Raw genomic sequence first — 12,526 nt, 5'->3', positions numbered from 1 at the left:
GGAGCCACTCTGAGGCCAGGAAAGTCCCACAGCCACGTGCCACACCCTGCATGGTTTAAACAAGGGAGATCTCTTCTCCCACGAGTCTGGAGACAGGAAGTCCATAAGCAAGGATGTGGGCAGGGCCCCCCCCTCCCCCGCTCCCCACCCCCGCACCCAGGGCTCTAGCGGGGAGTCCTCCCTGGCCTCTTCCAGCTTCTGGGGGCCCCAGTGTCCTTTGCTACGCTTGGCTTTGCAGCCGCATTGTACAAAGCTGGGCCCATTGTCACCGGGTGTTCTCCTCCAGTGTCTCTGTGTCTCTTGGTATCAAGTCACAGGGCATACTGGGCCTAGGACTTGCCCTCATCCCACGAGACCTCCTTAACTCATTACATCTGCAAACACCTCTGGTTCCAAACACGATCCCCTTGTGAGGCTCCAGGGAGAGCATGACTTTGGGGGGACCACTGTTCAACCCAGCACGGGCCTCCTGCTCTTCTCTCCCGGCTGCTTTCTCTAACATCCGGCCCGCGTGCCCCTTCTCTGGGGCCAACACCTCTCCTTGAGGAGGGATCTGGTGGGCCAGCCGTCCTGAGAGGGTAGTGGCCACGGGACTTTACGACCCATTTAGTAAATAAAGGCAGCACCCATTTCAGGGTAAGTGGTAAAATGACCCTACTGCCTCCCCAACCCACCCCTGCACTCTCCTTCCTCTCCCCTTCCCTGCCCTCTGAACTCACTGGCACCCAGAGTCACTGGGTGGGGTCAGCAGTGTCACATCCCCGACGAAGGAGATGAGGAGTTGCCCACCGCGTCCCCAGTGCCCTCTGCTTATGAACACAACATAGCATGGCCCCTCACCCTTGTACTGGGGATCGCCAGCCGCCAAGGCACCTGGGGCAGAGACGCAAAGTTGATCAAGTGGGTGGAACTGAGACAGGCTCCGTGCTCCCTCTGCAGCAGGCATCAGGAAGGCCTGGGGTGCAGTGTGCGCCTCTCATGAGGGAGTCTGTGTCTCTTCTAGAAGGGGACAGAGCAATGACCCCAATGACAGCCGGGCATTAGCTTAAGACTGTTGAAGACGGATCTCGCCCTCCAGGTAGCGACGGCCGGTGCCATGGGCTGCACTCCCAACAGTTTCTAGAAGCTCCGGGTGTGTCCGTTTGGATCCTCTCAGGAGCCAATACCAAGATGGGATGTGTGAGATTTACTGGGGGAAAAACGTCTGTGTGAGAGAATGGGGGGGGGAGATGGAGGAGGGGGCGAGAACCACCCCCCACAGTGACCCGTATGAGGGAGAAAAGGAAAGGAGGCTTGAGACTGCTGCTCGAAGGAGTCCTCAGGTCAAAGACACCTGTGGGGTGGGGTTAGGGGGAAGCTAACAGTCTGGGGCAGCCTGGGGGAGGGGTGGTCTCTGGGGCATCAGGCAATCGTGCCCCCTATGGTAGGAGTAGGGCCTGCCAGAGGCCCAAGAGGCCTGGGTCTCTCCCAGCCCTGCCGTCAGCTTGGCCTCTATCCTGGGGCCTGCGGGGAGGACCCAGGTTCCCACCGAAACCAGGAGGGAGAGGGAAGGAAACAGCCGTCCCTACCCAGGCCCCCCCAGACGGCTGGGCTGAAGGTCCCCCAGGCCTGCTGGCCCACAGCAGTGGGAGTTTCCCTGAGGTGCCTTCACATCAATGAGGCTTGGCTGTCCTTAGGGGAACTCAAGCCATGAAATCCTTTTGAACACAAAAGCCTCATTTATTGTGACAAGAAAAAAAAATAGTGACTCTGACCAGCCCTCAGATGTGGCAAGTGCCCTGTGGACGCCCGCTATGCCTTATGGTCCATCCACAGCCCTCAGAGGCCATGGAGCAAATCTTTTTCATGTTTGGGTTTTGGGGTTTTTTTTTTTGTTTTTTTTGTTTTTTTTAAAAACAGACTTTGAGAATTGTGAGCATTTTCTGCTTCCCAGTATTTCCCCTTTTGAGGTCCCCATAGATGGGGACCCATTGATGGTCCCCATAGACTGAGCATGACGCAGAGCTGGGGCCTTAGGGCTGCATGTTTGGCGGAGGCCGAAAGGAAGGGACAGAGTGGCATGAAGACGTCAGCCGGCGTGAAAGGAGGCAGGTAAAAATAAACAGGGCATTCTTCCCTCCTGTCTCCAGGGCTTTGCTTTGCACCCAGACCCTCAGTCTGACTCCTCGGAAGCTTCTAGGCTCCTCCCCGGGCTGCCCCTTCCGTGGAGAGGTGCCTCTTCTGAGCTCACACCCAACCACACTGACCATGCTAATTAATGAAAATGTCACCGGCACGTCTTCCTTCTTGGTGTTGCTTTACAAAGGTAGCACGAACCTCCCCACGTCCTCTGCCCTTCTGGAGTTACCCACTTCTTATTACCCACATAAAACAGATGCAGGCCCAGACCGCGAGCCCCGGGGGACGTCGTGCCGCTCGCCACGGAAGCTGGCCTCGCCAATGACCTCCCGTGGCACGGCGCGTGGACATGTTTCCACCTTCCTCTCTCAATTTCCCAGATGCTCTTTTCTCTTCTCTTCCTGCCTCCACCGTCGCTCACCTCAACCTCATTTTCTGGCTCTTTCCTCTCTCGGAATGGTGCGTGCCCCGTGAGTCTGTTTCTCCATCTGTAAAGCAGACAGCGTAAGGGGATTGTCCTCTGAGCTGTTGTGAAAATTCAAGGAGGTAATTTATGCGAGCTCTTAGCACCGCAGGACGGCCAGCTCTGATTGGCATCCTAGTTACCCAGGACGATCCCCATTCATTCAGTAATAATTCATTGAACAGTGTGTGGGATCCCAGGTAGAACAGGCAGACCTGGTCCCGGCCCTCAGGGAGCTTGCAGCCCAGCCTCCCCTGAGCACACAGTGGTGCTGGGAACAGAAGACGTGGTTCCCCTGCTGACTGGGGAGGCAGACATCCGCTGATACACACACGCTGGAGGCAGCTGCAGGGGCTTTGGTAGCCGAGCAAACACTCAGGCGATCGTGTCGTGACAGGTAGTCTGGCACAAGACCAGGCTGCCTGGTATCCCTCCACGATCCACTGCCTCCCGGTGGCAGAACTTATCTCCTCTGTGCCACAGCTTCCTCTTCAATACAAAGGACGTCTCTGATTAGCTTTTAAGGGGATTCAACACCGTCACATCTCTGGAATCGAGAGTGGTGCCAGGCAGGTGCAGACTTCCTTGGGGTCAGTGAAGAGATCCAGGCGACCAGTCATTTCCGCAGCACGGTGGAGTTTTCGGGAACACGCCTGCCTCCTGAGTTTCCCGCAGACATGCCAGCGCAGGCGTGATGTGGCGTGCGAGGGAGCCGTTGCTGCCGTGTGTGGACTGGCAGGAGCGTGGACAGAACGACCCGAGTCACAGACTCGGGTTTAAAATTTCCATGATTCAGGGGCGCCTGTGTGGCTCAGTGGTTGGGCCGCTGCCTTCGGCTCAGGTCATGATCTCAGGGTCCTGGGATCGGGTCCCGCATCGAGCTCTCTGCTCAGCAGGGAGCTTGCTTCCCATTCTCTCTCTCTCTGGCTGCCTCTCTGTCTACTTGTGATTTCTCTCTGTCAAATAAATAAATCTTTAAAAAAAAAAAAAATCCATGATTCAGCCAGAGAGCGAAGCATCAGGCTTCCAAGAGAACGAGGCAGCTAGCTGCGTGCAAAGTGATGTGAAAAGGTTTTCAAGGGCCCGGCCGGGGGCACAAGGCAAGGGGCACGGCCGTGGAACTTTCTGTGTCACAGAAAAGAAAGACAAGAAGATGTGGACGTCGTGCCAGTGTATTTTGGTCCTAAGGCGGCTGTCTCTGGAGGGGCCACCGGTGGGCTGGGCTGGGAGGGAGGACACTGACTTTTCATTCAGTGCTCATTGACACCTTTTGCATTTGAAGCTGTAGGCATGTATTACTTGTTAAAAAGTCACAGAGAAGGGCGCCTGGGTGGCTCAGTGGGTTGAGGCCTCTGCCTTCAGCTCAGGTCATGGTCTCAGGGTCCTGGGATTGAGCCCCACATCGGGCTCTGCTCAGCGGGGAGCCTGCTCCCCCCCCCTCTGTTTGCCTCTCTGCCTACTTGTGATCTCTCTCTCTCTCTCTCTCTCTGTCAAATTAATAAATAAAATCTTTAAAAAAAAAAAAGTCACAAAGAGGAAGCAGACGTTGGAGCTGATTCTAAAGGAGCACTCCAGTTCACTGTGTCCTGTGAACCGTCTTTGGCGGCGCCCAGAGCAGATGGCCCTGGGTGGGGTTGGACCACGGCCAGGGGTGGGGGCCCCTCTCCCCTGGGGGTATGTGGGAGCCATGTGGGGCCCTGGGGCCAGGCACATGCCTGCAGCTGGGCCTTCCGGTGTGGTGCAAGGTCCGGGGTGCGGGCCCGAGACCAGCGGAGGGTGAGCTCCAGCCGCCACACAGGCCAAGGTCATGGTCCGAATATCTGGGTCTGGCCTGGGCAGCATTCCAGGGCAGATGATCACGACTGCAAGCACCAGAAAAAGGCCTTCCTCATGTCTATTTCTCTCCATCCGCAGGGCAATTACGCAGTGAAACCCGAGGCCAGAGCAGCCCGAGTTCCGGGAAACAGATTTGGTGGGGGTGGGTGGGGGGTGCCGCCAAGGTCTCCTGGCCGGCTCAGGGCATCAGGGGAACGGAAAGGGCTCCGAGAAACCTGGGTTCTTAATTCTTCATCCATCTGTTCAGCTGACATATAAAGATTCTTTTCAGAGCTCTCCCTGAAGTGGCCCTCCAGCTTTGGGACACACACAGCTTTGTGTGCAGGGACATTCCCCACAGCCAAGCAAAAGCGACAGAAAGGCCCTTTCAGTTAACTGCAAAATAAGCAGGGCTCTGTCTAAAGACGGGGGCCCTTTGCCTCACGGGCCCCTTGGTAATTCGCAGGCTGGCCGGGCACCGCTGACTGCTCGCAGTCTCTTGGATTAGGGGTTTGCGAATGCCCTTTATCCCACAGTTCACCTATATAAAAAATAAACATGCATGCTTGCAAATAGATAATCTTCCGTCCAATATCCTTTATGCATTCAAATACACACACATTTATGAACAGTCATACTCTTGACTAGCCAGATAGGGAATCTGTGATGCAGATCAAACACTTGGTACCGGGTAATTGACAGGCTCTATAGAAGGTTTGCAGGGACCCACAAAGTCACCAGTAATATTACGGCCTCCTCTTTGTCTCTCCAAATCTGGGTCACGGTTAAGTCCAATGAATTTTGTCCGCCTATCGACGATGATGCCTGTAGTCCCTTTTCTGATGTATTTACCAAGCATTCTGGGGGGGGAGGGGGCCTCCCATGTGCCCAGCATCATTCCAGGTTCCTGGGACATAGCAATGAACAGAACGACCAATAACCCATAGCCCGGTGAGGTTTGCACCCTAGTGAAGAGACAGGCGTTCACAGCTGTGTCAGGTGTGGATGGGGCTGGAGAAGGGGAGTGGAGAAGGACTTGGGAGAAGAGACTTCTGAGGGCAGGTGTGAGGGTTGTAAGCCAGGGAATCACAGGGATATGGGACATGGGCGGGGTGGAGGCAGGAGAAGTGGCAACTGTCTTGCCCGTGCTGCTTATTTTGCACTCACTTGGCAGAAGCCCGCCCTGGTTGGACCCAGATCTTCATCTACCTCACGCCCACGTCTGGGCAACTGAACTTGGGCTAGAGAAAACCACGCCACCGTGCTGGCTGGCCTCATTGGAATCCATGCCCCGGATCTCAGGGTGGGAGTTGGGAGTGAGAGGGAAGCTTCCATGCTTCTCCAGGCCATTCACTCTCCTACTCCTCTAGGTGGCCGGTTCCCAACAGCAGCTCCCCTGGCCTCCCCTGTCAGCTAACTCTCCTTACTTTCTCTTTCACCGAGAAAACTAAGAGGAATCAGAAGAGCTACATACCACTCCAAGATTTCAACATCTTAGGTACCTACCTACCTGATCCTTGCCCCCATCCTCTCTGTTACCATGGACAAAATATGCAATGGAGCCCAGCCCCCTCTGGTGCGCGGGCAAGTCCCTCCCAACATTCCCTTCTCTCTCTCCTCCAAGAGCAACTCTCCTCCCCCAACTCCCATCTACCTCAGTGGGCCATTCCCATCAGCAGAGAAACATGTACCATTTCCCATACTGAGAAAAAAAAAAACCCAAAACCTCTAAAGCAGCCTCTCTTGATCCATTCCCCCCTATTCCACGTTACCCAACAAAACTCCTGAGGCTCCTACAGTTTGCTCTTCTTCAAGTCTGTGCCCAGCGAGACCGTCCCTGACGGTGTATTCAAGATGGCGTCTCCTTCCCATGCTCTTCCTGGTTTCATCTTTGGCCGCCTCTCTCCTCACTTGCTCAGGGCCTCCACCAGGCATGTATCTGCTTTGTTTATTGTCCAGCCCGTCCCACTGCGATGTTAAGTCCAGACAGGACAGGCACATCTGGCTATTCTTTTCACAGCCGTATCCTTAGCACCTGGAAAAGGGTCTGGGGTATCCTAGGCGCTCAGTAATATTGTTCAGTGAGTGAATGAAAGCCAGGTGAGGGCATGGGTGGAGGACGGTGAGGAAGCCAGTGGGGCTGGAGTGGAGGAAGAAGGGGGGTTAGAGGGGTATTAGGAGGTAGGCACAGGTGGCAAGAGGCCCCATCACATGGGGTGGGGGTCTTGTTCTCAGGGTAACTCGGCATGCTGCTGGAGGGTTTGAAGCTGGGGAGGTACAGGAAATGATGGATGTTACTGAGATCCTGGGCAGGTCAAGTTGAAAATTCCACATTTCACAAGTGTGTGCATGCGCAGGCACTTTTTTGGGGAGGAGGGAGCAGAAGGAGAGAGAACCTCAAGTAGGTTCCTTGTCCAGCACGGAGCCCGATGCCGGGCTCCACCTCCTGACCCTGCGATCATGACCTGAGCAGAAATCCAGAGCGGGACGTGTCACTGATTGAGCCACCCAGGCGTCCTGAGGGCGGGTCCTTTTTACATCCATGTGCTCATGAAAATAAGCTTCAAGACTAAAGGAAAACTGCGTGTTGGTCATGCCCTTGGATCTCCAGGCAGGACCATGGGGAATGATCACTGCCTTGGAATGGCTGTCCTGATAAAACAGAATATGGAACATTTCTCACCCAACAAAGCAAAACATTATCTGTAAATGTGAAAACAAAATCATCCACGCTCTGCCTACAGATTGATGCAAATACCGAGCTCTTCAGTATTTTTGCTTTTTAAGCAACTGATGCGCAAGGCATTAACCCATATTTCGAGATTCGAATCAACAGATGTTTCCAAGCACACAGAACAGACAAAATTGGCCTGTAGGAAATAATCGTGGGTGGGATTCTAAATGTTGGGCACAGAATGGGAAAACACGTCTGTCTTTTAAATATTAAACAGCAGTGGTAAAATATCCAGTGGGCTGCTGGCCAGGTCTGAGTACCTCTCCCCAGTAGTATAGTATATTACGTGGCTTGAGGCTCATGGGGTGCCGTTTTTCCAAGCTGCTTTGTAAAGGTGTAAGGTACTCCATGGACCGAGAGGGGACAAGCCAGTCTGGTGAGGAAATATGAAGATGGCGGGTTCAGGTGTCTGTATTATTGGGTGGAAAGAGTACAGTAGCTTCTAGAACTGCAGTGGGGATGGGGAGTAAAACTCATGGCTTCTGAGCCCTCCAGGCAAGGCAAAATGAGGGTTGGGACCAAGGCTTAGGGCCCAGGTGCTGCTGCCAAGTACATCAAATGAGAAAACTGGTTTACAAGAGGCCCTGGCGGGTGTCTGTGGCTCTAATACCAGGGTTCCAGCTGTTAGAACCAAACACCCAGGAACCTGGCTCTGAGCTTGTTGGTCTTCGCACAGGAATGGGCATGTGCTCCCAGAACTTTGTCAGCTACACCCCAGTACTCGCAGGGTCAGGGAATGCGGGCCATAGCTTTCTACTCTGATAAGACACCCTCACCCTTCTGTGCACCGAGAGGAAGCATGGGAATGGGGACTCTGGACCAGTGGTTCTCAAGGGTGGTACCTGAACCTTCATCGATATCACCTGGGAACTAGGTAGAGATGCAAATTCTTAGACCTCATCCTAGAACCACTGAATCAGAAACTGGTGGTAGGTCCCAGCAACCGGTGTTTAATAAGGTCCCTAAGGAATTCTGATGCATGTTCAAGTTTGGGAACCATAGGTTTAGACCAGTTCCAGGAGATGCTGATGCTGCTGGCTCCAGGACCATACTCTGAGAACCACTGTTCCAGAAAGTTCAGATGCCTGTCACTCACCTTGTGAGAATGCCCAGTTATTAATGAGTAAGGATAATTGAATATTATATATTACCGAATTCATCATCATCATCATCATCTCTGAACAGGGGGGTTGTGGGCAACTTTTTAAAAAGTTTATGTATTGGGACATCTGGGTGGCTCAGTCGGTTAAGTGTCTGCCTTTGGCTCAGGTCATGATCCCAGGGTCCTGGGATCGAGTCCTGCATCAGGCTCCTTGCTCAGTACCATCAGGTACTACTATGTACTAGGCACTGGGCATACAGATCCCATCTAAGGAGGTGGAAAACCACCTGCCCACCAAACACATGGCATGTAAACAGAAAAAGAATTATACATAGTGATCAGGACTGATCAGAAAATAAAGAAGGTGCCTAAAAAGGCCTCTAGGAGGAGATGATTTCAGCAGACATGGGAATGATGAACTAGGGAAGTTCAAGGTCAGACTCTGGGCAGGCACTAGGAAGCTCTTGCAGCTGCTGCACGGGGGAGGAGGACGGTGTGTGGAACAGAAAGTTCCCAAATCAGGTTGGGGAAGGCCCTGGTAGAGAACGGATTTCAGTCTAAGCCCAGGAAAGCACTGAGGGTTTAAGCAGGGAACTGACTGGTCTGGTATTTGCCTTAGGATCACTCTGGTTGCCCTGTGCGAAAGGGCACCTCTTCAGAGTCACCTCGGAGTTGGTACAGGGAGTGCGGGACCATGCGGGGGCGCCCTGGAGTCAGGCCCAGCGGCCCCCCTACCCCCTACCCGAGGCCTCCCCGCGCCCCGCATCCCCCGGTCGCGCGAACCTGGGGAGGCGGGTCAGGAATCCCCATATGAATAAGGAGGCGCTTGTTTTGATTTTATTGTATTTTTTATTGTTTTTATTGCTTCACTGAGAGCCTTAAACGCGCGCACTCCGGGGAACAATGTGACTTTTTTCTTTTCCCCCTTTCAGAGGACCTGGGCTCCCACGATGGCATCTCGGACGCTACTTAGTCTGTGCCTTAATCTGCCCACCTGTTAGACCTTCGGGCCAGCCCCGGGTGACGTCCCGGGCCTCCGATCGCGCACCTCCGGCAAGCCGAGAGGTTGGCACGGTCCGGGCTGAGGCGGCCCCGGGCGGCACACGTGTTTGACTGCCCCACCCTGGGAAATTGAGGCACGGTGAGGCGAGGAGCACCGGCCCCCGAGACTCCCGCAAACTCCAAGTGGCACGTCGCGTACCCCGCAGGCTGCCCCGGCCGCCTGCCAGCGGTCTCCGCGCGGAGGCCACCTCCCCACCCCCCACCCCCACCCCGCCCAGCGCGGCCAGAGGCGGGGCCCGACCCAAGCACTGGAGCGGGGCCCGGGTCGCCGGGGGCCGCGGTGACAGGGGAAGCCCCCGCGCGATGCCTGCTGGCCGGCGCTAACGCCGGCCCCGAGTCCCCCAGCCCGGCCGGGGTGCGGGCGTTGGGGCCACGCGGCCTGGCGCAGGCCCGCCCCGGGGCGCCCGCCCGCCCGCCGCCGCCGCCGCCGACCCCGCCCCTCGGCCGCCTCCCCCGCCTCCGCCTCCTCGAGGCCCGGGACGTGCCCGGCCGGCCACCGAGCCGCGGGGACTGCGTCCGGCGCGCTCACTTCCGCGTCCCGCCGTCCTCCGGCCCGCGCGCGCCGGGCCGCCGCCGCCATCGGACAATAGGCCGCCCGCCGCGCCTGCAGCGGACTTCCTGCCCGGCCCGGGCCGGCCCGTGCGCCGCTCTCCGCGTCCCTCTCCGCGCCCGGCCCGGAGCCGCGAGCACCCGGCGCCCGGGACGAGCCCGCGCGTCCCGCCGCCCGCGCGTCTGCAGCGGCGGGTCCCGCGGCCTCCTCCTCCTCCGCCCCGCGGACGGCACCCCGGCCCCGTCCAGCGGCTGCTCGCGTCGTCGGTTTCCGAGTTCGATTGCTTACGGAGCAGATTTTTTTTTCCCCCTATTTTTCCTTTTACGATTTGGAAAAAGAGAAGAGAACGCACAGCAGGCTGGGACAGGGAAGTGCCACCAGCTGCCCCCACGTGGACACCAATGAGGGGAAAGGGAGTTGGAAGCAAACTCAGTCCAGCTGGCCTTGAGGCTTCAACTTCTGCCGGACTCTGAGGCCTGGGGTCATGACTCTCACGCCCGGCAGGTGGAAGGCTTTACCTGAACTGGGCTGGACTTGAGCCCCTGCCCGTCTTTAGCAACAAACCCCCCACCCCTCTACCCCACACACCGGACACCTGCGCTGGGCTCTGATACCCGTCTGCGACATGGATAAGTATGGGGACCTGGGCCTGGAGGCCAGTAAATTCATCGAGGACCTGAACATGTACGAGGCCTCCAAGGATGGACTCTTCCGAGTGGACAAGGGGGCAGGCAACAACCCTGAGTTTGAGGAAACGCGCCGGGTGTTTGCCACCAAAATGGCCAAGATCCACCTCCAGCAGCAGCAACAGCTCTTGCAGGAGGAGACCCTGCCCAGGGGCAGCCGGGGCCCAGTCAATGGTGGGGCCCCCACGGGCCCACAGGCCCGCCGGGACGCTGGTGTGAGCAGCAAGCTGACTGTGGATGGTGCTGCCAAGCCCCCTCTCGCTGCCTCCACGGTGGGTCCTGGGACAGCCCCCTCTGTCGCCCCCGGGCAGCCCTCATACCCACCCCAGGAGCAGAGGGCCAGGACATATGCCCGCAGCGCAAGTCACAGCAGTCAGGACTACGGCTCCAAGGAGAGCCTGGCAGGCTGGGAGATGTCTGGCTTCCGCCCACTGGGCTCCTGTGAGGACCCTTCCTGCCTCACCCATGGAGACTATTATGACAACCTCTCCTTGGCAAGCCCAAAGTGGGCTGATGAACCCCGAGTGTCCCCCGGCATCAGGCCGGGCGCAGGGAGTGGGTGGCCTGGCTCCCCAGGAACGGACGCACCACTGCCCAAACCCTCCAGGGACCATCCCCTGTGCCAGCCTCAGCTGTCCCTGAGCTCCAGCAGGTCATTTGAGAGCAGCCAGGATGGCGCTGGTGGCCGCGGTGACGAGAAGCCGACTGGGCTTTGGACTACCTCCTCCTCCCCACGGGTGAGCCCTGGCCTTTCTTCCCCAGGCCCAGAGAATGGGGCCATGGTAGGGCCCCCTCCGCCCAGGACCTCCTCTTTCTTAGCCCCCTTGGCCCAGAGCTGCCCCAGCCAAGGAGCTCTTCCAAGAACAAACTCGGAGGTGGGCAGCGAGGTTTCAGGCCTGATGCCCAAAGCCACGGTGGACCCTCAAGTCTGGTTCCAAGACGGACCCAAATCTTACCTTTCTAGTTCGGCCTCATCATCCTCACCAGCCAGTGTGGACAGTATGCCGTCGGGTGCGGCCCCTGGGCTGGGTCCCAAGCCAGTCTGCACAGACCCTGGCGTTGGTCCCAAGCTCAGCCCCACCAGCCTTGTCCACCCAGCGATGTCCACCCCGCCCGAGTTATCTTGTAAAGAAGGTCCCCCTGGCTGGTCGTCGGATGGCAGCCTGGGGCCTGCACTCCTGGAGAGCCCCAGCCCCCCCAGGGTGAGGCTGCCCTGCCAGACCCTCGTCCCAGGCCCCGAGCTCGGGCCCTCCGCTGCCGAATTGAAATTAGAAGCCCTAACCCAACGTCTGGAGCGAGAAATGGACGCACACCCGAAGGCCGATTACTTTGGTGAGTGAGAGATGTGTGGCGTCGCCCACCATGGGTGACGAGGTCCCTGTGTTTAGGGAGGTGCTCCCTGCCCATCAGGGATGCTGTAGCTGCCCATCAGTGCCACGCCTATTTTTTTTTTTTTTTTTTTTTTAAATGTGCGGTTTCCTCTTTTGGCTGCTGCTTCAGATTCAGAAACTTGAAAGCATCCCTGAGTTGAAAGCGGATCTTGCAGCTGGGAGTTACCCACGTGCCGGGGGGTGGGGGTGGGGGTGGCGCGGGGCAGGATGGCTCGTGATGGCTCTCCAGAAAGGGAAATGCTGTGCCTTCGGGTCCAGGGGTTTCGGGTGTGCCCCAGAACCTCTCGCGGGGACGGGCTTGTGCAGGGACTTGAATGCGAGCAGCTTCTGGGGTCCAGGCACCCCTCTGGGTTCCATCCACTGGTGGGTCTGGCTGTTTGAGGACCCGTGTTTGCGCAGGAGTGTGTGTGTGTGTGTGTGTGTGTGTGTGTAGGTCCTGTGTGCGGTTGCAAGATTAACGTGGAAGGCTTTGCTCTCGAGCAATAGTGGTTCTCAAAGTGTAGTCTTGAGACCAGCAGCATCCCTTCACCCGGGAACTGGTTAGAAAGCGAATGATGTGTTGACTCTCCAGGAAATTTGAGACCTGTGGACCAGGTGTCTCCGAA

General features: G+C 57.1%; 1 protein-coding gene across 1 annotated transcript in view; it reads left to right on the top strand.

The window, feature by feature from the left end:
* The first annotated feature begins 9,548 nt into the window (after positions 1–9,548).
* The window catches only part of LIMD1 (LIM domain containing 1), a 64,346-nt gene continuing 61,368 nt past the window's right edge, over positions 9,549–12,526 (top strand). Inside the window, exon 1 of the mRNA XM_082705710.1 lies at positions 9,549–11,862. Within this exon, the coding sequence (XP_082561836.1) occupies positions 10,470–11,862 (1,393 nt within the window). The 5' untranslated portion in view covers positions 9,549–10,469. The remainder of the gene's footprint in view (positions 11,863–12,526) is intronic.

The sequence above is a fragment of the Mustela nivalis genome (genome assembly GCF_964662115.1).
Source record: "Mustela nivalis genome assembly, chromosome: 1".
NCBI classification, from domain to species: Eukaryota; Metazoa; Chordata; class Mammalia; order Carnivora; family Mustelidae; genus Mustela; species Mustela nivalis.
The sequence above is the reverse complement of the archived record's forward strand: the minus strand, read 5'-3'. Positions and strand labels throughout refer to the sequence as shown.